The 25,419-nt window shown below is 45.2% G+C and overlaps 1 protein-coding gene across 1 annotated transcript; it reads left to right on the top strand.

The window, feature by feature from the left end:
* Positions 1 to 335: 335 nt before the first annotated feature.
* FBXO32 (F-box protein 32) lies at positions 336 to 24,471 on the top strand. The gene is made up of 9 exons (XM_039549123.1): positions 336 to 702; positions 3,700 to 3,812; positions 5,519 to 5,568; positions 6,238 to 6,330; positions 13,213 to 13,306; positions 14,130 to 14,314; positions 17,292 to 17,474; positions 18,596 to 18,739; positions 19,416 to 24,471. Exons 1-9 carry the CDS (start codon positions 587 to 589, stop codon positions 19,503 to 19,505), a joined length of 1,068 nt encoding a protein of 355 aa, XP_039405057.1. The 5' UTR covers positions 336 to 586; the 3' UTR covers positions 19,506 to 24,471.
* The last annotated feature ends 948 nt before the right edge of the window (positions 24,472 to 25,419 follow it).

The raw sequence follows: 25,419 nt of genomic DNA, 5'->3' as shown, positions 1-25,419 counted from the left end.
TGATACAGTACTGCAACACATAAATACCTAAAACATATTGATAAGCCTATGAAAACACGCCAGCATAAATAGATCATTTGTACCAGTAACTCGAATATGGGACCTATATATGGCACTGAGATACGCATAAAACATTATTTTTACGTTTGTATTCCACCCTCAGTGCTTTCTACACACAGCGCTGACAGTGCCAACGCCGTCACGCGCAGCCCAAAAGCCCCGCACCCGCGTGGGGCTCGGGCGCGCGCTCAACCGGGCACGCGCAGCGCCGCCGGCCCCGCCCCCTCCGCCCCGTGGGCGGGGCCTGCCCGATAAACACGGCCACGTGCGGCAGGGGGCGGGGCCGGCCCTCGCTTCCGGCAACACGCGCCCGCCGCCGCCGCATAAATAGCGCGGAGCGGCGCCCGTCGCCACCGCACTGCTCCAGCCACCGCTCCGGTTACCGCCCTCGTTTGCTCGGCCCCGCTCCGGGTACTGCCCTGATCTGCCCCGCACCGCTCCGGGTACTGCCCCGATCTGCCGCACGCCGCTCCAGTCGCCGCCGCCTCCCCCAGTCCCCGTGTTGGTCCCGCTCCGTGCCGTCGCCATGCCGTTCCTGGGGCAGGACTGGCGCTCCCCCGGGCAGAGCTGGGTGAAGACGGCCGACGGCTGGACGCGCTTCATGGACGAGAAGAGCGGCGGCTTCGTGGGCGACATCAGCAGGTACCGGCCGCGGCTCGGTGCGGCCCCGCTGCCGGCGGTGCCGGCGGTGGGGGCGAAGCTGTGAGGGGCGGACGGGGCCCCTGGGGCGGGCTCCGGGGACGCCGCGGTGTCGGCGGAGCGGGGTCGTTGCGCGGATGACCCGGACCTGCCGGCGGAAGGGCTCGGCGGCTCCTCCGGGGCTAAAGGGAGCCCCGAACGGGGGTCACTGAGCCCCCGGCGGGGACCCCACGTTCCTATGGAGGCTGTTTCTCCCCAGGCGGCCAGGCCGTCCTTACGGCTGTGGAGTGCGGCGAAAAATCGAGGAAAAGATGAAACATTCACCTGCCCAGCGGCCAGAGGGCTTTGCCCCTGGGGGCCCTGGAGGTGGCTGCCCACCCCCTCCCCCCCCCAAAAAAAAACCAACCTTGCTTGGGACTTGCCGGTCTCGGGCCGGGAAGGATGATGTGTCTGAAGCCATAAATCCTCCTCAGGCCATGAGTAATGTACCTTACGTGCTGCTTGACTAATCTGGCTGCAAAACATCAACAAACCCCCAAGATGGTGCGGGCAGGAAGCTTTTGCAGCGCGTGGGTGTTGTGGGCTCGGGCCAGATCGCTCCTGTCAAAACCAAACTTTTCTCACAGAGCTGCATCTTCTCCTCAACTGTGTGCTACCAGGGGTTGGGGTTGCTGCCACTGGGCCTAGGGATGGGTCGGGATACCCATGACAAAGGGACTTGGAGTAAGCAGGGATTTGCTGTGAGCCACTGCTGAGGTGTTATTGTGCAAGGAGGCTTATGTAGCAGGTATCTCCTGCCCTCTTTCATGCAAGCTGTAAGTAAAAATCGAGTTTAGGTTTGTAATTTGTAAATAGGTAGAAAAATGTCTGGCTGACGGTAGTATGTCGGGAATACTGAGTTAAGCATAGTTTATATATCCCTTTTCCCATTTAAAAGCAAGGTGGTGACGTATTGGCCCCGGGCTGAGGTCCTTGCAGTGCCAGGTCCAGGTGCCCAACTGTTCAACCTGTCAAGATGCCCTGGAGAAGTGTGTGGAAACCTGACAGTACATAAACAGGGAAATAATCTGCCTCCTATGCTGGAGTTTGTCCACTGCTGCTGTTATGGTGGTTTCAGATTACAGAGTAATTCAGTAGGAAGTCAACAGGCAAGGGTGTGCTGTTGACATGTGAGATTCAAAGCAGATCCATCTTGTGCTCTTGGGCTCAGATCCTGCCACTGTGTGGGGTGTGTTAACCTCACCCCCTATTGATTTTGTGCAACCATGATAAAACGTGGGCTTGGATATCCCAAAACAGCTTCTTCCTTACTGCTGTATTCCGTTCTCAGGTTTTGGTCCCCATAGCAGAAAGCAGCATGGATGGGGTACGTGAGCAGCTGAGATGTTCTGCTTTCAGGTTTAGGTGGTTCAAAGCAAGCTGCAGCTGGCAGAAGTGTTGGGTTCCCCAAACTGTTGTTTCTGTGAATATTGTCCACCTGCAATGTTGCTGCTCTTCCCCTTCCACAGTGTTGTGGTGGTGCCTTCTCCACAGCTCAGATGCCCTGGAAGGGGGAGCTGAGGGTCATGGTGTTCTGAAACTGGGAGAGGTTTCTTCCACCTCTGGGGCCATGTGCAGGTGCCAAACCAGAACATCCATCTGGATCATGCTAGGGGGGATCTGGGTTCCTCCTGTGGCTGAAACTCTGACTTGGTCACTTGACTTTAGCATATTCTGGTGGTGTGGCCATGCAGACAGCCAGTGAACAGGGGAAACAAGAAGCCTTGTCCTACAGGTTTCATTGCTTTGCATGAGACTCTGCTGAATAGCTGTCAGAGGTGTGCTTGGTATGGTGCTCGTGTTTGGGTTTTGTTTGAGGCTAAGCAGTGTAAACACACAGCCTGTACAGGAAGCCTCCTGGCTGTGTAAGGGTCCTCGTGGCTGTCGCAGAGGAAGCTTGCCCAGGGGTGCAAGCAGCAGCAGCATATTTTGGCACCTGTCAGAGCTCCAGGGCTGTCTGAGCCACAGCAGCTGAGAGGTGCAGTGAGGTGCCTTGGACTCTACTTCGAGTTTAGGCTGCAGACAGCCACATTTCATCCCTTGTGAGCTGCTAGAGCAGTGGGGACAGCTCTGTTTTTGTTCTCCTGCATGCATGGCTTGTCTTCTTCCTGGCACCTGCGAGGCATCCCACAGCTCTGGGAAGCAGGCTGTGTACTGGGGCCTCTGCTGAGAGCCCCTGGTGGTGCTGCCCTCCCCCGCCGCCCTCAGGGATCTCTGCAGCAGCTCTGTGGCTGCCCAGGGGCTTCTCAGTTTCACATTGTGGCTTGGATCTGCTGATTTGCAGGTCTGCAGAATGTGGGGATGTTGATGTACAGCCTCTTTATAGACAGCCTTTCATTGCTCTTGAAGGAAATAAGGGGTTATAGCTCCCTTCACTAATAATACATTTACAGCAGAGCTCCAGCAGAAGCAGACAATGGCCAGTCTTGGACAAGAGATCCTAGCTGTTAACTTGCATAGTCACTACTGTGCAGGGTCTGGAAAACCATCAGATAAGTCTGAGCCCCAGCTAAGCTTTTCCTGTAAGCTTGAAATAGTATTTTGTAGGAACTCTTTTGTTAATAAATATTTTGAGTGCATATATGTCCTCAGGGATGTCTAAATATGTCCTTCCATAGCAGTCTGACTGGCTCAGAGCAGTCTGCTACATACACTAGGAGGATATGGTGTTACTTAAGGATGGAAACAGGTTAAAGAGTGGGAAAGAACATTGCTTAGCAGTGTCCCAGCACTAACTGTGCAATCTGTGTTACCTGCTCCTGTCACAGGTATCTTGGCTAGCCCAGAGTTGAGGTTCCTTTACAAATACCAAACTGTGTGCAGACTACTTCTCAAGGGCAGCCTGCAAGGAGACAGCTTGGAGGCCACAATAAAAACCTGTGTATTTTCTCTCCTTACAGGAAACATGGTGTTCAACAGACTGCAGAAATAAACAGAATCTTTGCTTTGTGTCATTCACAGCTTTTGTAAAAAAGATGACCACAACAAAGAGAATATCTTCAACACCATAAACTATGATGTTGCTGCCAAGAAGAGAAAAAAAGACCTGCTGAATAACAAAGCCAAGACTCAATGTAAGACATCTTTTTGGACTTCTTTTTGTATAAAAGTTGCTGCAGAAGAATGGAAAATGCTTCACATCTATTATTTTTGCACACTGCATGAAGAGTTCTAGAGTCTTGAAGGGCTTTGCGCCCATGTTTGACCTAAGTAGAAAACTTGGATACAGTTTAACATGAAGATTTATGCCCCTTTTAGTAATCCCTGTTCTGAGGAGTTGTGCTTGTTGTGTTCAGATTTTTGTCATTTGTTTGTCAGGAGGGTAATTTTTTCCTATGGTACATTCAAGTGAACCAGTTCCAGTTTTTTCCCTCTGTAGACTTCCTTGTGCACAACAGGCTGAATTTATTCTTCCTTCCATATGCATGTTGAGCACTAATCTACATTACTGGAGGCTACAAGCCTGAATGTAAGCTTTGATCCTATCTCTGTATGCGGAGTGCATGAAAAATGAAATAAGATCTCAGCTTGCTCAAAACAATAGAAGGCTTGAAATCTTTCTGTACACACAGTGAGCAGCTGGGGTCTCAGATGGGGCACTGGGGGAGGACCTGGGGGAGCCTGCAGGGACAGCAAGGTCTGCGTTGGCCTGATTGCAAGATAGGTACTGGCTACATGTGAAGGCTACAAATATAAACATATCCAGAGGAAATGAGTTACAATTCCCACACTGCTATTAACTCATTGTGCATCCCCCAGGATTTTGGAAACTGTTGCCAAAAGTTGGCCCCTCAGTGTATTCAGTTCTCTGAACAAACAAATGTTACCATGACAGTTTCTGGCCGGATTCTGCTGTGACCTACCATTAAAAAGGGCTTGATGCAGGGTCAGCATGCTTGTAACTGAGACTGGGTCTTTCCTTGGACTTATAGTACCAGGCAGGAGTACATTCCATAGCCTCAGTTCATTAATTTACAGGTTGCTCTAGGAGCTCAATATTTTCCTTATGGAAAGGAGTCCAGCAGGATGGGGAGGAGAATTTGTTTTATACTAGCTGTTAAATTGCCAGTGTGTGGTGGAAGTAGGGTCAAAAGCCCATGTGAAAATGGAGTGGGAGAATGATTGAGCAGCATAACTGCTTACAATACAGGCTCTTCTGCAAACAGAGTTAGTGTGTGCTGGGTATTGGGAAGTTATTTCGGGGAATTGATGGGACAACTCCCATTCTTAGGGAAGGGAGGGGCAATTAGAAATAGGAAAATTTTGGTCCCACATAGTTTTTTCTTTTTTAGCAAGTTAGCTGCAAGCATAAGCATGCTTCTCTGAGCCTGACCTCACTGCTGAAAGCTCTCTTACATGCCTGGTGTCTCATGACATTTTTGCTCAACTTCAAATTTGACATATAATCCCAAGCCTGTAACCAAGGTAATAAATAGTTAATAAAATCAATAACAACAAAACCTGGCTGTCAGCCACACTTACTGTCTGGGACCAAAGAAGAGGAGGTGCTATGGTATATCTGTGGCTGGCAGATTAAACATTTACAGTCTTGAGCTGTGTCAATGAAACAGAAGCCCTTTCTAAGGCTTAGGGCTACAGTCTCAAATGAAGCTGTATAGAAACAAAGCAGCTCAGCAAGTCACTAGATTTGGTTTCAAGTGTGGTGGTGTAAACAAAATAACTTAATTTGTACTAAAAGACAGTGAATGTTATGAGCAGAACAGAGATACAGCTCTCTGAGGTGGAAGATTAATGGAGCAAAATGTCTTTGTCCAAACAGATTTCCACCAGGAGAAGTGGATCTATGTTCACAAGGGAAGCACAAAAGAGGTGAGTGCCTCTATAGGTTCTTTGTTCTCTTTTCTACTGATTTTTACAAGCAGTGGAAGATCCTATGCTGATATAAATCAGCAGAAGCTCTTAAGAGATAAGTGGAAGATCTGGCTTGTGGTTGGAATTTCAGTAATGATTTTAAGCCCCTATCAGGGATCCAGGGCTTGATGTACAAGGCTTTGTACATGTGTTTAAAATATGACTTGTTTGCTTCACTCATTTAGAAAAAACAGCCATTTGCAGGCCAAGCCATAATACTGTTCTTGGCTTTCACCCAGTACAGTCCTAACATGGAAAATCATTGGAATTCATCACAATGGCTTTCTTGCACTCATGGAGAGAAGTGGCTGTATGAGACTGCTCTGAACTCACACTATATATGGAACACCAGGAATGTGTGGCTCATTTTCACACGTAAATTCATGGGTCATGAGCAGAGCTTGGGTCTCTCTTGGGAAACTACCATGACCTACATCGGGCCATGCCCACTCTTGATGTCAGTAAGTGTGGCTCAGCAGGAGCCAGGCCTGCCTCCTCCAGCTGTAAGCTGCTCCCATGGTTTGTACCCATCAGCTTGTTGAATTGAGTTGCCCTGGGTCATGTCTGCCTGGTGCTGTCAGGACTCAAGTCTGCCAAAACATGACCCGGAGTGTTTTTTCTTCTCAGCGCCATGGTTACTGTACCTTGGGAGAAGCCTTCAACCGGCTTGACTTCTCCAGTGCTATCCTGGATTCCAGGCGATTCAACTATGTCGTGAGGGTGAGTCAAAGTCTAGGGTTTATTTTGCTGTGATGCTGGTGGAGATTCTGAACTGAGCACCGGTTGGATAATGGGAAGCACTGGCAGAGAAGAGATGTCTGAGCATGCAAGTGGGTGTGTTGGGCTTTGCTGTATGAAGTAATTCATGGAAGTTGTGTGTGTGGATAGATGCCCAAAACTTTGTCTTTAGTCTGTTAAAATGCAAAGGGAGAAAAGTGGTGATAATGTAGGTGATGAGCTGTCTTAGCCTAGCATTCCTACTACTTATCAATTGTATCACTCACTTTTGAAACCCAGAAAGCTTGGCTTATAATTCCTGAGCTTTCAGTTCGGCTTCTGAAAAAGAGCATGGGCTCTCTGCAGAGGCCATAGAGCAGTGGAGACCTCTTTGCACAGGAAGTTCCAGTCTGAGGTCTGTGGAGCTTTGTCTCCATTGGGGTGATACAGGAGAGACTCAGGAGAGCTGAGCATTTTGGGAATGAGGGGATGGGCTGAACCTCTTGGTGGCACTGATCTTAACTTCTCTGTTAAGGATCACTGTTGCTTTTAATCCTTTGTGACTGGCAGTGGTTTCAGTAGGTGAAACATTTGTTGAGTCCTGACACCATTAGGTGGTAGGAAGGAGTCATCAGCCTGAAGTTCCCCGTGCTGTGGCTTTGCGTAATAGGTCAGGGCTTCTCTTTTGGCTCAGGGTCGCCAAGGAGGTGGTTGGGGGACCTACAGGCCTGAGGGCTGTGGATGCTTGTATGTTTATCTGCATGTGATCTGCAAATTGATCTTGAATTTCAGAATGCTTAGCAAGGTTTGGAATTCAATAAACCTGTTATTAACTTGAGGCTGTTTATGAACAGCTCCTTTTCATGTCTTGTGAGCAGCTGACCACTGGTGAGGCAACAGCTGTTCAGGTTTTAGGTTCTGGTGCAAGCAGCAGTGGTATTGCTTTCCCTTTGAGTCAAATATCATGAGAAGTGTTTAAGGAAGAAATTATCTGAGCAAGTTCACCTTGATTTGTTTGCCTAGGTCATCTAGGTGACAAGTCACCTCTGAAAACCTCTGTCACCCTGGGAAGTGTACAGGCATTGGGGGTGATGACCCACTGGCTGTGTAGGAAGGGCAATCACTTGGGTGTCTCATTGCAGGAGTGGTGGCAGGGAGTGGGGATTCTTGGGGAGGCAAAGCAGGATCCAAGTCCATGTAGACTCAGGCTGTCCTAGCTCTGCTGATCTTGGAAAAACTTGTTTTCCTGATCGTGCAGAGGTGATCACCAGTGCTGAGGTAGTCCGTGTTTCCTGATACTGGAGATATATATATCTACACACACAGCCATGTCATCTTCAGGGGGATTACTGGGGAAGGAACAGTTCATGCCAAGGCCATAACCCTTTAGTCAAATAAAAAGAAGGAATGTAAAATAAAACTTGTTTAGTGCTGCAGACATCCCTTTGGCAGACTTACTTATGTCAGTGAAGAACTCCAAAGACCTCTGCTAAGCATGGCCCCGGGTCATGCTGTGCCATGTGATGGGCTTCTGCTGCTGGGCCCAATGTGATGGGTGTCTCATATGGGACTGAAATGGTTGAGCAGAAGTCCCACTAAATTTTTTGAAGAGCAAACTTAAATTTCAGTGAAGTCAGTGTGGTCTGGTGGGGGAGCTCAGGCTGACCTTCTTCTCTCTTTTTCTCATGAAGACTTCACACACAGCAGATTTGGGAAGCTTTTATCAAAAACAGTAGTTTTGAAAGCTATGGAAGCTGACATGTATCCTTGTTTCTACAAATTACTTCTCTTCTAGCTTTTAAGAGTAGCTTTCCCCCAGTAGTTTTACAGATACAGCACTACTGAGAAGTATGAAGCTTTCTAATTGAGGTTGACTTGTGGTTTGGTAGTTTAAAGATATTAAACCTGGTACCATGGATCAAATTGTAAAATTGACTTCTTAAAATGAAAGGCTTGTATCAGCCAAGTCTCCAGTGGATAGTAGTTCATAAAGTGCCTTATATGCCAGATTTACTCATGAAAAGCTCTGCCTAGATGTGGATCATGTTTATGGTCCTTTGCAAGTCACAGGCCTCCTAGAGCACACTGATGGGCAATCTGTCACATGGAAAATGCCTTGAATGTTGGCAGGCAAAACATTTTTCCCTTCCTTCCCTCTCCTTGTTCTCTCTAGTTCCACTCATTGCTCAGGGTATCTGATATTAATGTCACACTACTTAACTCATCAAGCAAATGCTTTTCAAGGAGGGGAGTTTGGAACTGGAGGCTAAGAAAAAATACGATGATGTTGCTAGAGGAAGAAAGAGAAACAGCTGCAGGTGCAAAATGGGCTTTCAGGCTTAACATGAACTTACCTTTCTGAATTTCTCTGAACTTAAGTGAACAGTGCTTAAGTGTCTTCAGTGCTTGCTTTCTTGTCACAGAAGTTGTTGCTTTAGATACACCCAAACTAAGTTCTTGGAGTTTCTAATGGTGCACAGATAAAATGGGCACCTCATTCAAGTGGAGTGGAGGTATGAGCTGCAAGAAGCTTGGCAGGTATTTTTTGTGGGCAAATACCATCAGCCGGAGCCAGTGAGTCCATGTAACTGGAGCAGAAGAAATTTTCCTCCAACATCAATCTTGTCTTGATGGTCTGCTGGTACAGCTCTGGAAGTGCCAGGTTATAGATATTGGTGCCATGACTTGGTCCTTGCTGATCCTTCAAATTAGTGCATCTACTCACATGTTACAGAACAATCAGCGTTCCCTTTTTAGGGCTAATAAGGAAGTGTGTGATAGACCAGCAACAGTTTGGGTCCTCTGGGTCAGAAGCAGCCCTATTTTCTCTGATCTTAGAGATTTAATGAAAAGACTGGAAGCATTCTGTAAGCATAATTAATGGGAGCAGAGACAAAGGTGCCTGCAGCCCAGAAGTTGTTCATTCTCCTTCAGGAACACTGTGTTCAGATGACAGGTTTTGCAGGCTGCCTCTTTAGAAAGAGATTTCTCATATGATGGTTGTGTAGTCTCAAGGGAAGGTGCTGTTTCTGATCATAAAAGCTTAGGTCAGGTTAAGCTGCCTGGGCACAGCTCTTCTGGAATAACATGATCTAGGTTGTGTGCAGCCTTCTAAAATAGTCTCTTAAATTTCCTTCTTAAGTTTTAATAGCAGTTAGCTCCAGGAGTCCTGGATTTATGCTGTCCTGAAAGAATATCAGCTGGATGCTGTCTCATGGAGATCTGTCAGCACCTGCACTGTAAATCATTATAACTCGCCTTGCTCTTGTTCCACCTGTCAGCTGACAACCAGTGTGACATTTCAGCCACTGAAAGTGAAGGGCTGTGAGAGCAAGGTGGGGCTGGAGGAGGAATTTTTCATTGTGATACTTTCTTACAAGTAGTCCAGATGTGAGGAGTCACATCCCCAACCATCAGGAACTTATGGATCCCCACAGAGTGCAGTCCAGCTTTCATATAGCTGGCTCGAGGTGTTCAGCTGGGAATTCACACTTCAGTAGTTTAAGACCTGTGATTTTAATCACTACAGAGCATTTCTCTTTTTGAGTCAAGGTTGTACTCTCCTGCTCAGCACAGCAGGACTGCTGAGGATTTTTTGGCTCTGTGTGCTGTAAGCCCCAGCAGCGGTTTTTTGGGGTATGGATTGCTTGCACACCCGTGTTGAACCAAGACTGTGGCCAAAGTGCCATCTGGCTGTAGCAGGTCTAAGCAATGCTGCGCACAGTAGTCATGGGTGCCCAGCAGTGTTTTCATGGCCTTGAAACGGGGGCCCTAGTTCCCTGCCACATGGCACTGTTCTGTTTGCTATTTTTTATCTTGTGCTTATGGGAAGAGAAGGATCTGCTCTGCTGCTGAAGCTGAGAGGCTTTGTTGCACTGCCTGCTCCAGACTGATGGCTGGTGATTTGAGCAGGAGTCCCACTGCGCTTGGGAAAGGGAGCAGGTTACTGCCCTGCTGTGGAAGATGCTAGCTTTCTGCTAGCTTTGCAGAGGCTCTGGGATAGCCCACTGCATCTCTTGCCTTTTCTCTGTAGTTCTGGCAGACCTCTGATTAGCAAACAAAGTAGGGGCAAGAGTGTGGGAAGGATTTTTTTAGTGGAGCCACCAGGTCACCTTTCTCAACTTCTGAGGAGTTGGAAGAGTGAATTTGGATCTAATACCCTGTTTTCTAGAGGTGTTGCAGACTTCCCAGCTCCAGTTAAAGTCGGCTGGAATGCAATTACTTCGTGTATTGGAAAAGAAGACCTTTTAAAATTGCTCTTAACCTTTCCCTGTGCACTCTCTCCTACCATCTGTCCTTCTCAGTTGAGCGTGGGCTGGACTTAATGCAGCCACATCATAACACACACTTGCAGCTCTCCAGTCTTTTTACCCTACTCAGCATTAACCTGAATTCATCGGTTGGCTTTAGTCTGTATTATGCAAGCAGCAACATTGATTTATTTTTTATACTGCTATAGACCCCAATTTGGGCATCAATTAGCTGAGACCGTACTCAGGGCCTGTGCCAACACTAAAAGACCCCCAATGCACTGGAGCATGTGGGGTACAGATGAACTGTACTGCTTTACCTGGTTTTTGTGTATTGTATGAGCACAGAAGAATAAAATATGGCTTTTGATTTGGAGGACTAGCTAGTTGCTTCAGTCAGTGGTCTCTGGGGACCAGAGTAGCCCTAGAAGTATTCACAACATAGTTTTCATATGGAATTTCATCCTGTGTTTATTGCTGTAGGAGGAGGGAGGTGACACATGATATCTGAACTGGTTCACTGAACATAAATTGAACCTTGATAAACACAGACAGGGCAAATTTGTTCCTTCGGATAAATTAATTTTGTACCAATTTAGCATTCTTCGAGGAACTGAGATTTTTATCCTCGTTCTTCTAAAAGAATGGCCCTGGCGTCTAACTCCTCTGGTATTACATTACATGATGCTTATCACTGCATGCATTTTGGTGTTTTTAGTAATGGGCACAATATTGCTAACACCCAGCCTGGAGGAAGCTGTCTCTGTGCTACTTCCAGAACAGTGCAGTCTGGAGACAGCAGTTGTTTGTGCACAGACAAGCTGATCTGGGTGCATGTGTGGCCAGTGTACAGATGGAGTCTAGCAAATCAATCACTATAATCAAAGGTCTGAAGGCTAAACAGTTTAGGGTAAGCAGAGTATTACAGGCCACTATGGGACATTGGTTGGTTTTTTTTCCTACTTATTCATTCTGTATATAAAAGAATGAGGAAAAGACCTTTTATAAGCTTTTCAAACATCTTGCAAGCTGCCTTATTTTTAGGAGTATTTAGTTATTGTGGTCTCATTTAGCTGATATAGCCAGAAAATCCACTGATGCTTGTGCACCAAATATTACACAGCTCTCCTGCATCTCCTGTTTCCTCCAAACAAGCCAAGAAAACAAGCAGCCTGCCCTTCACAGGAGTTACTGCAGGTCTTTTTTCATCTTGGGGTTTTTTTTTTTTTGGTCATGTGAGGTGCAAGATATTAATAGAATGTAAACTCAAAGCCATCTGATGGTGGTGTTGGCCTGGATATTAAACAGAAGAAGAGATTGGTCACTCTAGGCGACTTCACTGCTCTTAAGTGGCAGTCACATGCCAGTGCCCCCAGATGAGCAGAGCATGCTGCAGTAATACCTCTCCCTCAGCTCCCGCTTCATGGCAAGCTGCCGGTGACTTTTTGGATACATTCCTGTCATTCTTCTAGCAGTGCAAACAGTTCAGCTCATGACTTATCAAGTCTAGTCAAAAGCCATCTTAGTTACTTGACACAAGTAGTTGCACCTTCTCTGGACTCTCTGTGGTGCCAGCAATGGGATACCAGAGCTGTAGATAATAAAGGATTAATAAGCTGGTCATGCGGCAACATGTTGATTGATTTGTAGCATAAAAGGTTTTTCCTTTCCTTTCTAAATTAAAACAGAAGGCTATGTACATCCAAAACAAATGGACTGACACGTGGACAGTCTGTGCATTTATATAATGTTGGGGGAAGGGAGAAAGGCTTGTAAGATCACAGGCCACATGTTGCAGAGCATGATCCATAGGAAACTTCCACAGCTGTTCTTGTGGCACAGAGATGGGGAGGAAAGAGCATCCTTCCCTGTGGAAAATGCTTCCTTTAGCAACTGCAGCCCAAATTCACTGTTCAGCTTGCTCAAGACTCAGGAGGTCAGTGATGGGAAGTAAATTCTAATCGAAATTAAAAGCAAGATTTTCATTAGAGGAGGTTAACAAGTAAACAGGGCAGACAGGGAAAGGTGGTTTGTTGTTAGAGCTGAAAAAGGGAGGAAACCTTGGGGGGAGCAGGGGTTTGTTGTGGGGAGTATTTTTATTCTTCCTACCATACTTAACCTTTCTGTTGTGGTGACAGCACTCTGACAAAACCCATGCAACCCAGCAGTTGACGTAAATTGTGGAGTCTGATTCTCATTAATGCTCCATCAATAATATCCCCATCCAAACAGGCACTTGCTTGTGTTCCCTTATGACACTGCTTGTTTATGCCCCAGTGAAGGATGGTGACGTTGGCCATTCGCTGTTCCCTTGGTGTGAATAGCGGCTGTCAGTCCAAGCACCACTCTGTGGTTTCTCTGCATCTCTGAACCGTGAAATCAAGTTCCCTCTCCCTACCCCACTGAAGATAATTAAAATGCCTTTTTTTTCCCCCCACATCTTTTGATGTGAGTTTAATTATTTGGCCTGTCTCTCCTTCCCCTTTGCGTTACTTTGCTCTGTTGTTCTGTCTCCTTTTTATTTTCAAGCAGCAAACAAGTCCCTGGACTGTTTTGCTGTGTCATGTGACTAGGAGTCAAGATTAGAAAGGTATCTCTGTGCTCTAAGGCTTGCAACTTCTATTTTTATCCACAGCTGTTGGAGCTGATAGCGAAGTCCCAGCTGACGTCACTGAGTGGCATTGCCCAGAAAAACTACATGAACATTTTGGAAAAAGTGGTTCAGAAAGGTAAGAAATGGAAACAGTGAGGGGGGAGTCTGATTTAATCTGCTGTATTTTGGTGAACCACACCGAGACTGGTCAAGCAATGCAAAATGGGTGAAGAGGGGTACCACTGCTTATTTCTGTAGTGCAGTTCTGCTTTCTTTTCCCTCAGTGAGCCACTTGGGGGGAGGGGAAGAAATGTCTGTAGTCTGGTAGGTATCTGAGAGGTGACTCCTCCAGCTTTCCTCACTACCACCCCTTTTGCATCCTACTGAGTCCTATTTCTGACTGCAGATGTGGCTGCTCCTGCCCTCGGCCAGGCATATCTGCAGTCTCTGCTGCAGCCTTGTTGGCAGTGTGCTGTACCTAGTACTCCCACTACTCTGGAGGGGTGTCTTCACCTGTTCAGGGGAGTGAATTGTGGTTGAGATGTGGCACTTGCCTCATGGATATTTAGCTGTGACTGTAGCCTGGGCCTTGAGAACACCCTGTTATTAAACATAATGAGAAATGCATATTAGCTGGGGTAGATGGGGAAGAGGTGCACACAGATAACCTCTTGTGCAGTATCAGAGGGGAAAACTGGCTGGTTGCCAGTGGCTGGAAATGGGAAGTGCTGCAGAAATGGTAGATCTCATCTGCTTATCCTGGGAGGCTCTCTTTCCATCTGCTGTCTAACCTGCTGTGACTGGATAATGTTTAAGTGCTTTCCTCTAAAAAGAAAAGCACAGGCTGGCTCTCTTGGCCTGTGAAGTTATAGCAAATAACTTGACTTGCCTGAGAAACATGTAGATTCAGAGAAGGATTTTGCCAATTCCCATTTTTAACCTTTCCTGTTCTTCCAAAGTCCTTGAAGATCAGCAGAACATCAGGCTAATACGGGAATTGCTGCAGACCCTCTACACATCCCTCTGCACGTTAGTTCAACGGGTTGGCAAGTCTGTCCTGGTTGGAAACATCAACATGTGGGTGCACAGGATGGAGAGCATTCTCCACTGGCAGCAGCAACTGAACAACATTCAGATCACCAGGGTAAGCACAAATCCTGAAAGCTAAAAATATTGTCTCCTTCATGAAACCTTTTTGTGTTAATGGCTCTCTCTCATTTGGGTGACTGCTTCCCACTGTACTCCCAGTGCAAGTACAGAGTGGAAGGACCTGGAGTTGCCAGAATAACTGGATGCATTCTTGGCATTACTTGACTCCCTTAATTCAAACTCAATGTACATAACCCAGGATTGTGCTCAAGGTTACTGGTCACAGACTGTGGCTTGACTCCATAATGGCTGTGAAGTGCTGTGTGAACGGAGCTGGGCAGAAAACCATCTCCCCCTCATCAGGCCTCAGAGGCCAGGCCTCAGTGTGAAAAGTCAACTCAGGCTTTCTCAAACTGAGCAACTGCCTTCAAAACTTATTTATCAGATAGTTGAGGTTTTTAGATTTGTTTAATCTGTAAATTAAATGCAAGTTTTCAAATAGCTGCATAACTTCATGCTTCCTGGCTGAAAATACCAATGATTCTTCCAGTAGTCTGGAGCTACCTGTTCCAGCTGGATGAGTCCTGCTTTCACAACATCTGGTTTTTGTAACAGCATCTGTGGGGATGGGAAGGATGTGTTAGATGATAAATTCCTAACCTGGCTTTACATGGGAATCAAATCAGAACTTGTTCCATTTCATACATTCACAGAAGGTTTGATGTTGGAATAGACCTCTGGAGGTCATTTGGTCCAACCCCTCTGCTCAAGCAGGGATACCAACAATAAGTTGCCCGGGACTATATATACACTTTTTTTCTTCCTCAAATGGATACTTACTCCATTGAAATGCTAAAGCTTTCCCCCAGTGCTGATATGTGTTAGTGTTCCCCTTGTAGTCCTGAAGAACTCTGCCTGTTCAGATAAATGTGCATCAAACCATTGCTTTGTGAATGGAACTGCCTTTTATGTGTACTTACGTGTAGGTTTGCAGACACTTTTTCTACAGTAAATAAAATAAATGTAGAGCTTGCAAAAAAAATTCACACCACCAAAGATAACGTCAGTTCAAGCTGAAACAAGATGAGCTGAATTCAGAGAAAGGAAGAAGCTCAGCTCTGTGCAGCCAGTTATTTATGCAGTGAATTTGTGGTGTTTCTGGAGGGGGAAACATCTTGCAACACCCAAGACCTAAATCATTAAAAAAAAACCAAACCAACAAAAAATGAAAAACCAACCTTGCATAGTGTTGCATGTGCTACAGCTGCTTTAAAAAAAGACAAACTTCTGTCCAGAAAATGACAGCAAACTGATCTGTTCTGGTCTAATCTGTGTTCCTTCTCCAAAAAAAAGTAATTCTTGAAAAGTCCTGGAAAAGAGTACTGAAGGAAAAGTAGTAGCAGATAAGTTTTTGGCCTGATCCAGAAAACCTGTAAGGATTTGCTTGAGTCACACAGGTTTTTCCAGAAAAAGAAATACAAGTGTGAGCTTTGGGGTTTGTTTTATTTATTTATTTATTTATTTTTTTTTGACCCAAGAGTCTCTGAGCTTGCTCTTGCCTCTTGTGCCCTAGCAAAGCTTATATATAGACAGAGTGCAGAAGAATGCAAAATACAGCCTGGCAAGGAAGAGCAGTGGGATATGATCCAGGGATCCAGTGCATTCGTCCTACCCCAAAAAATGCCCCAGGCTGTCATGGGAAGGAATGTCCTCTGGAGCCGGTAGAGACAGTTCACTCCTTCGGGAGTGATTGTGTCAGGTCTGCCTGGCAGGTGGTGATGCCAAAATGGGTGTTTTGGTTGAGAAGCTCTGGTCCTTGCAGGTACTGGGCAGCGTCACTGGGCTGGGCAGGCCAGCACTGAGGCGCTGGAAGGAGGGCAGGAGCTGCTGCTGTGCAGACATACTTATTGTTCCTCTGGAGTCTCCCATGCTGTGGCATGGCTGGAGATGGGACCACATGATTAAAAGCAGCCTCATGCAATGTTCCCCTGCTGCTGATGAGCTGTGTGCTGCTTGTTCGAAACAGTTAATAGCTCTGCCAAAGACAAGGCGGGTGCTGTGACTCTGCAACTTAAAATAGCAGCATCTCTGTGCAGGGTAAAGGATGAACTTGGCACATCTGTCTAACATTGTTTCTTTGTTGGGGCCCAATCCTAGAAGCTGCTGTTTGCCTTAATAAGGCTGGTTTTGAAGCAGCTGGAGCCCAGGTTGTGGTCCCAGGTTGTGGGCCCTGCTGATGCCTTGCTCCTGTGTATACCTTGGATTTCCCCTGAGTGCGGGACATGCAGATCTACTGTGGTAAATTTGTCCTGGAGCTGTGCCACATGTGGGCTTGCAAAACAATCCTAGAGTCTGTGGAGGCTAAGCAAAGGTAGATGGGGGTGCCTTTTGTCTCTGTGGCTGAACAGCCTGGAAAACCAGGGCTGCAGCCTGTGGGAAAGGGGCAGGTCTTTCAAGTGTTCCCAGAGGAAAAGTTAGCCCTGCCAGCAGTGAGCTGGGAAGCCATGCAGGGAAAAATCCTGCTGTGGGTACTCACCAGCCGCTGCTGTGGTTGCAGCAAGATCCTGTGATGACATAAGCTAAAACACATGTCAGAAGAGCATGAGATTCCCAGCAATGTGTGTAACTGGAGCTGAACTTGAGAAGTAATGCCCATCTGTCTTGTGGTGGAGAGACCTGGATGCTCAGTAGCTGATACCATGATACAGCCGATGTCCTGCTGTAGTGAAAGCCGATGGTGACGCTTCACAGAACAGAGTCTCATGAATATGGATGTGGAGTGGACAAAAAGGAGAGAGAAGGAGGCTTGGACTCCAACTCCAATTATTGTACTACAGATACATGTCCTCTTCCTTGAGGTTATCTCAAACTGTTCTGGGGCAGAAGGTCAAATATTTCTATGTAAAATGTCTCCTTAACTGCTGCTTTCTTCTCTGTGTGAAGAAGTTTTTAAAAAGCAGTAGCTCTGCTGCAAGCTAGGATTTCTTAGGTTTTCAGCTTCCTGGGAGCTCAGTTTTGTCTGTCTCTTCCAGCCTGCCTTTAAAGGAACCACTTTCACCGACCTGCCATTGTGTTTACAATTGAACATCATGCAGCGACTGAGCGATGGGAGGGACCTGGTTAGCCTGGGTCAGGTGGCTCCTGACCTCCAAGTCCTCAGTGAAGACCGGCTGCTGTGGAAGAAACTGTGCCAGTACCACTTCACGGACAGACAGGTACAAAGAGAGGCAAACTGCCATCAGATCCTTGGTGTACCCCACTAGAAAGAGTGCCTGCCCTGTGTGTTCTCTTACTTGGCTGTCTCTTGGATCTGAGGACTGTGTTGCAAGCTGATAATATAGGCTGGCATGAGAATGGCTGTGAAGATGATTTATATAGAGGGTTTTACATGCCACAACAATGATTCCTGAAATATGAGCTTGAGGAATTAATCATACACTGAACTTCAGTCCTAATCCAGGTGAGAACAACTGCATGACTTGCAGTTGCTCCTTGCCCCACGTGTGCAGGGAAAACGTGCAGGCAAGCTCCAGCAATCACCCTGATGTCCCAGGGACTGACACCCTTACAGAGAATCTTTGTGGATGTGGTCCATGAGCTGTACTCTGTTGCCCTTTAGAGCAAGAAATCCCCTCTGAGCTGTTCTGTGAGTGACAGGATGTTATGTGGAAAGCAGCCCTGCTGCTACCCACTTTGTACCTGTGTAAACATCTCTGGCAGGCTGGTAATCATCTGGGATCATCTAAACTTAAAAGTAAACAAACAAAAATCCCTCTCTGTTTATGGGTGAATGTCTGGGGTGTTTATACTAGACCTCTGCACTTCAGGAACCATGTACCAGATTTCTCTGCTGACTTGGTTTTATTTACTCACTCTGAATCCGACTTTGGAAGTGACTCCGGAGGAGTTAGTTCTATTATTAAGTAAATTCAAATCCAGCCTCTGCAAATAATGAACCTGAAATCTCCCAAGCTGATGTGATAAATCACTGACTCTTAGAGAAAAATACCTCAGCTTTTAAAACTGTTAAATGCAACTCTACTTGCTGTGCTGCCAGCCAGAAAGACTGGCCAAAGTAATAGGAAATAGCTCCCAGAGTTTCAGGCTTCCTACAGTGAAGTTCATGAATTGGGAATAGACCTTCGTAATGGTATTGGGTGAGGCTGTTCCCATCAGGAAAATGTTCATAGCTGGATATTCAAAGTAAGAGCTTTCTTGCTGTTGCAAGGGAACTGTTATGAAACTGGCAAGGCTGACATGCAAGGGAGAAAATGTCATGAGCTGAACAGAACAAATCTTTTTTATCTGCTATAATTGTACGTATCTTTTCTTTAAGATTCGCAAACGTCTGATTTTATCCGACAAAGGACAGCTGGATTGGAAAAAGATGTACTTCAAGCTCATAAGGTGTTACCCACGGAAGGAGCAGTATGGTGACACACTGCAGCTGTGCAGGCACTGCCACATCCTTTCCTGGAAGGTATGAGGTACTGGTGGGACAGACTTGATTGGGGCAGTAGCCATGGGGCATCCAGTGCTTCCTCTGTTTGCAGCTGGCTTAGGTTGCTGCAGTTCCTTTGCCTGCATAGCCTAGTGAATTCCTACATCTTAGTTCTCCCTCAGCTGTTAAGACCCTTTCTCCTCTGTGCTTCAGGGATCCCATCTTTATCTTGAACATGAGTTGTGTCCATTGGAGCCAGAGGGTTGGAAAATGGGCATGTTTTAGGGCTGCCTGCAAGAAATCATTTTAGCACTGGCAGCAGCTTCCTCTACCCATTGCATGGAAGTAGAGGTCTTGGCAACAGGATTAGCTGGAATGAAAGCTGATGGCTGCAAAATGGCCCAAGACAAAAATCTGCTTACCACTGTGGAGATGTGCAAGGAATGTCTTGGGAGTTAAACTCCTGTAGCTGATGGTAGGCCCTAGCCTCTCTTCTCACAGAAGAGGGGAAAAGAATTAATTGGATCTTTGCTGCTTCTTTTTTTGGTGAGTTGCCCCTAAGATATTAAGCCCAGTTCTGAGCTGCCTATTATTCTGGGCCCTGCTCTATCTATTTGCACATGGGATGTCTGGCAGAGGGGCAGTGCTAAGTTGACTGATGCTTTGGCACCCTTTCTGCAGCCTCTCTAAATAGAAATGTTTTCTCCTTTCCCAGGGTACTGATCACCCCTGCACAGCCAACAACCCAGAGACTTGCTCCACCTCTCTTTCACCACAGGAGTTTATCAACTTGTTCAGATTCTGAACTTGGGTCACCGCAGCTTATGAGATTCCTGCAGGACACTTTGTCACAGAGCTTGGACACTCCATTTGTAAATAGTGTAAATATTCATGTTTGTTTGAAGCTCCTGAGTCAAGGAACAAGAGGATCTCGGAGATGAAAGGTGAAGTTGCTCACTGACACGTGGCACTTAAGGAATACAGACTTCCATAGGACTGGTGTATAAATACAGCATGTTGTACAGAGTCCCTTTTTTATCATCACAGTACAAGATACAGGGCAAAAGAACCTTCATTTTTTGTTTTTAGAAGTTAAAAATGAATTTGCCCCGCATCCATTTGAGAACTCTTTTGGTTTGTTTCTAATACAGAGAAAGCAATATGAGGCTAGGACTGTTGAACTGTTCCTCCATCTGGTTTTATTTAGTATACATATTTATAAATATGACATTTTAGAAATATTTATGAAAAATATCCCTGTCACAAGTTTAATAATACTTTTGTGCTTTTAAAATGACATATTCTGAAATAGGATAGAACTCTAGCCTACTTGCGAGACAGAATCGCAACATACCACTTTCTACCTCTAATAGATTGAGTACCTTTCAAACAAAAATCCAGTGTACAATGTGAACTTTTGTATTTTGTACAATGATTTAAAGGGAAATGTTTGTGATAGTAAGCATCTTTTCTTGTATTAATGCTTACCTCTTTACATTAGTTTTCTTGCTCAGTGCTTGAATGCCTAGATGATAGGCACCATATAAATACCTAAGACTTTACTCCATCCTCTTTTAATTTGTTGGTTTTGTGAAAGACTAAGCAAATGGGAAAAGAGAAGACACAAGGATGAGCATTATCTATAAGGGAGGAAGTTCTATGATAAGGAAACAAAGGACTGGATTTAATCTCACAAAGTAAATTCTTACCTGCTTCACTAGGTTAAGTACACTAGTTGAAATCCCAGGTGAGGTTAGAGTCTGTTTTTTCAAGCCCATGTTTTCCAACATATACAGTGCTCTATATTCCCACTGCTGTCAAGTGAATTCAGTCATGTTGGAGCTGGTAAAATATAGGGAGAACTGGGCCACTGGATCTCATGAAATGATGCGGTTTTTATTCACTGGAAGACTGGCAACAAATGTTTAATTTCAGACCCCTGGAGTGATTAGTACTTAGCAGTCAGGACTGGGGTAAGCAAGGGATTTCCAACATGGCACTTGACATCTTTGGTTCTTTCTCCATGCCAGAGGCAAAGACCCAAGGACCCTAGTCCCTTCTGCTTCCAGTGCTGAGCTGCTTTATAGGATCTCTTAACCCTAACCTAGAGCTAAATTTTCAGTCCCACAGAAGTGGCTGATTCACTGTGGCTGTGATCTGGCTCACTGTCTCCTCTGTTGCATGCAATGCTTCACTTTTCTCTAGAGTGGAGCTTGAAGAATCCAGCTCATGCATAGCAATCTGAAAACCTGCAGTGGAAAGTTTTTGCTGTTTGCCAGTAGATTTCCTGTATAGCACTTTCTCTGTGCATGATGTAAGCAGGATACCTCGGAAGGGTAAATATTTAGTGGGTTGTGTGACTATGTACAAAAATTGTGAGGAAGAGGAGTACTCAGGACAATTCAGGAAGAACTACTTGAGTTAATTATTGTTAAATATGCTGTTCCTTTTTTTACATTTTTATAACTGACTTTGAACACTTTTCTGCAGCTGTTTGTATTTTAAAATGACAGTATTTGCATTTTTTTGCAAACTAAATCACTTTGCATACTCTTGGTAGAGATGTGAAAAGGGAAAAAAGCTCCCTCTAGATGGAGCAGTGGGAAGAGGGGAGGAAAAAATGCTGACAAGAACTAGCCTTCTCCAGCCACCAAACAGCAAATCCCGAGTTTTTTGCTCTTCCAGAGAGTTCTGTAATCCTGTGCCACCCTTAGCCATGGTTCAGAGCTTGTCACTCTCCAGAGATGAGGGGAAAACACATGCAGGATAACAAGCTTTATCTTGGTGTTGATGCCCCATTCATCAGTTTGACTGCTGGTGGAAAGCATAAGCCTGCTGATCATACTCATGTCAGCTGGAAGTGATTTAAAAACTGCTACCTTGGAAAAATACACTTGTGCTTGTTTGGGGGATGTTTGTGAGTAAAGAAAGCCAGTTTCTGTTCTCCTTCCCGCATTGATGGCAGCGGGTAGACAAGGCTGAAATCTGGCTTTGTGAGTGAGGGCATTAAGGACAGAAACTTGCAAGTGACATGAGTAAAGCATTGCCACTGAATTTGGAGAGTCCTGTAGCTCCTTTTTCCAGCAGTGAGAAGACCTGTGCCCCTTGGCATCCTCTGTTTCCAGCTATGACCTGGGGTTGGTTTGTTTTGTAGTTTTGCCTCTGCCACCCATGGTGAGCCAACCTGTTGTGATGGGGAGGCAACAGAATTTTGGTATGAAATGCTGCAGCATTCTGCCTGCTCTGCACCTGTGCTTAGCACTTACCCTCTGTGAGATTGTGACACTGAGTGAATCTTAAGCTTAGGTTTGAATCTGGCCTACTGCATTCCTTGCATAAGAAGATGGAAATCCTCAATGTTGAGCTGCGATTTGGGAATGTCTTGGCTCCAGCCATTGCCTCTATCAACCCTTCACTGGCCTCTTCTGCCCAGAGAGCATGGGTCATACTGACAACAGATTTAATGGGCAGCTGAGGCTCCTATTTATAAAACTTACTTCAATTACTGTGTTTTTTCTTTCTTAGCACTGTAAGGGTTGAAGTGCTGAAGATGATTTGTTATACATAGACACTTGTCTGTTGCTTGTGTGAGGTCTTGGGATATTGCTGTCAGCATCCAAACTAGCAGCAAACCAAGCAACTACTGTACAGAACAAAACAGACTAAACAAAAAGAAAATAATAAGCCTTATTCAGTTACTGCCTCAGTCATTACCCTCCTGCTGCAGCAATTGTCAGAGATGGCCTTGGTCTTTTTGGAGACTCATTGTTTCTCAAGTGGCTGGTACAGGGAGATGTTGCAGTGAATTCAGTACTCTTGGTTTTTATTTAAAACAAAATGCTGTTACATCCAAATACCTTACTCTAACCATTTATAAACAAAGCAATCAGTATTTTAACTGTGCAAAGGCATCTGCTTGGCTGAGGATGGCAGAGTAACAGAACTGACAGTGATATCGGGGGCTTCCAGGAGGGATGGTTTAAGGCTGCTCTCAGGCAAAAAGGACCTCTTTATTTTAAGACAATTGTGGCAAAGTTGTTGTGAAGGGGAAAACAGACTTTTGCTTGTATTTTGGAAATAGAATGTTCTTTTCAAATGACATTTCACCTTCCAGTTGATGCATTTCCATTAGATATGCATCAGTTCTTATACTACAAAAGGAGAGTTTTTCTTCTCTTTGAGGTTTTCTCTTGCCAGCATATCCAGGGAAATCTCATTGTCTTTAGAGGATGTATTAACTAGTGCAACAGCATAGAACACGGCGCTGTGAAGAGGAAAAATAGATCCATGCAAGGGACGAGCCTTAGGAAGAGAGATCCCAGAGATCTCTGTTTCAGCTTTCTAGAAGAGGCCCGTTTTTAATGTGGTGGCCATTTCAAGAGGCACGATTTCAGCTGTACATACCTTAAGCCATTTATGCTAACTATGGTATGCTGAAGTTTGATCATAAAGCGTGTGTACCTCCTCTTATGTTTTTTGAGTTTCTTTTTTTTTAACTGTGGGAGTTTCTAGGTCCTTTATTATGTAAAGTGATTAGGAAAATGTGTATTGCTCTGAAGACATTGCTTTGTATGTAAACATCTAATTGCACCCTGCCACTTTCTGTATATGGGAATATATTTTATATTATTTTTCTTTGCCCTAGGTTTTGAACTGTTTGTATTCCCATTTCTGTTTGACTCCAATTACTTTTGTGAAGCTGTCACCTTCTAGAACATACACAGGTACTAAACCAGCTTTTCCTGCACAGAAAATTCCTTAGCCCTTTGTTGCTAAAATTTCATTTAGAGCAGGAACATTTCAAATCCTGTTGTGTAGCAGACAAATCAGATGTGCTTTTCACACTGATCTCCTGCTTGGTACAGCAAACCAGCGTTGTCCTCTGCGGTTGTCCTTAAAAACAGGTTGCGCAGCTTCCTTGTAGATCAGCACCTTGCCAAAAAGACATAGCTTTAAATTAAAATGCCCCTCTTTGTAGCTGGCCTATTTGCACAAGGAGCTGATGGCTGATCAGGCTGGTATAGACTCACTCCCTCCAAGGTCTGGGACTCTGGTGTTCTGCTTGTGCTGCTTTCTCAGCTCATTGGTTGTACAATGCTGGTTACAGGCTCTGAAGCTGTGGTCAGCCATTCACAGAGCTGTCGGCGTGTGACTGCCAGGCTCTGAGTCTTTACCAGCACCTAATTTCTATCCAGTGTCTTCCTCCAGTGATTTTGTTGGTAGCAAATCAGCTTTGCAGGATCTGGCCCTAGGGAGAACAAATCCATCTTGTCCTTGACACATGCAGTCTCTAGTATATAAATAGTCTTAACACCAGAGAAATTCCCTCTCTATTGACCAAGCGTTGCTGCTTCTTCTGGGAGGGCAACTGAGGGTGGAATTTGCCTTTCTTTAGCCATCCTGTGCTGCACAGAATGCTAACGTGTCAGTTACCAAGAGAACATTTTAATTTTAAATAGCAAATATGCTCATCTTTAGGAACTAATCTACAGTAATTATAAATACCTACTTATATATGGAAGAGAGTGTGTGTTCTGTTTTATTTTTCCTTGAAGTTGTAACTAGAGATGATATGAAGTGAAAGGCATCCCTTATATAAGACTTCTGTTTAATATTCTTGTGTGGTTAAAATCCTTCCATTATAAATTTGCACACTTTTTTCCTCTTCCCTTGCATGTTCAACTGATTTTTACAGCTGTTCTGTGCAGACAGTATTTTTGTAAAACATTTTTGACACTGAATTGCAATAAATGTTCAAACAATGTGAATCACAGAGTTGGTTGTCTCATTGCTTCCACGGTGGTGACCTTATCAGCCTTGAGCTTCTGATGACTGTAAGCAAAGACTCTTCTGCAGGAACATCCAGAACTTGGCTCGTTGTCACAGTAGAAGATCCCAGATCGTTATTGCTTCATCATCTCTCAAAGGGAAATGAGCTCTCGCTTCTAACAGAAACAGTGCTCACATGGAGCTTGTGCTCATGAATCTGTACTTGCCCACAGCAGAGGAGTGATTGCTGCCCTGAAGGAGATCACCAGTGTTCACACTGATCTGAAACCTTCAACTCTGACTTAACAGCTTACAAAATATTGGGGTTTTTCTACACCTATTACCTGAGTGATTTTTAATCTTTTTTTGGGGGTGGGGAACAATTGCATTTCAGTGTCAAGACTGCAAATAGTCTGACCAGGGCTCCTGCTCAGACGGAACGTGAGTAGGAGCCCACTGAAACCACTCCTAATAAATTGGGGGAAAGCAGTTGAGAAGGCAAATGAAATGTGCCTCTGGTTGGAACAGGAGAAGTTATCATGGTAAAACAGGATTACTTGCCTCATGAAACCTATGCCAGCTGTGGAAATAAGTACAAAATGCAGATGTTTTGTTTTCAATCTCATTTGCACATGAGGCATGTTTGGGTGGTTTCCTAAGTCTCTATAGTTATGCTGTGACTCGGGTCTGCAGTTAGAGGGTTGCACCACCCAGACACCAGTCTCTGGAAACATAGGATGGGACAAGATCACAGAGCCTTTTAAACAAGAGAAAGCTGTAGTTAATACACATTTCTTATTAAAACTATATTGAAAATAGTAAGTTCTACTTACTTTAACAGACTAGATGTGCTAAAACTAAATCCTTTAAGTGGAATGCTAGCACCTCCACCCTTTTAAGTGCACTCAGGGATAGAGGAAGAGGCATCCTCAAACAGGGATGAGGGTCTG

Source organism: Corvus cornix, chromosome 2, assembly GCF_000738735.6.
Source record: "Corvus cornix cornix isolate S_Up_H32 chromosome 2, ASM73873v5, whole genome shotgun sequence".
Taxonomy (NCBI): Eukaryota; Metazoa; Chordata; class Aves; order Passeriformes; family Corvidae; genus Corvus; species Corvus cornix.
The sequence above is the reverse complement of the archived record's forward strand: the minus strand, read 5'-3'. Positions and strand labels throughout refer to the sequence as shown.

Bases quoted from the DNA above. Each gene is read 5' to 3' on its own strand.
- FBXO32 (XM_039549123.1), top strand. From the start codon at position 587: ATGCCGTTCCTGGGGCAGGACTGGCGCTCCCCCGGGCAGAGCTGGGTG. The intron at 5,569-6,237 runs GTGAGTGCCTCT...TTTTCTTCTCAG, and splicing joins ACAAGGGAAGCACAAAAGAG to CGCCATGGTTACTGTACCTT. The intron at 6,331-13,212 runs GTGAGTCAAAGT...TTTTATCCACAG, and splicing joins GATTCAACTATGTCGTGAGG to CTGTTGGAGCTGATAGCGAA.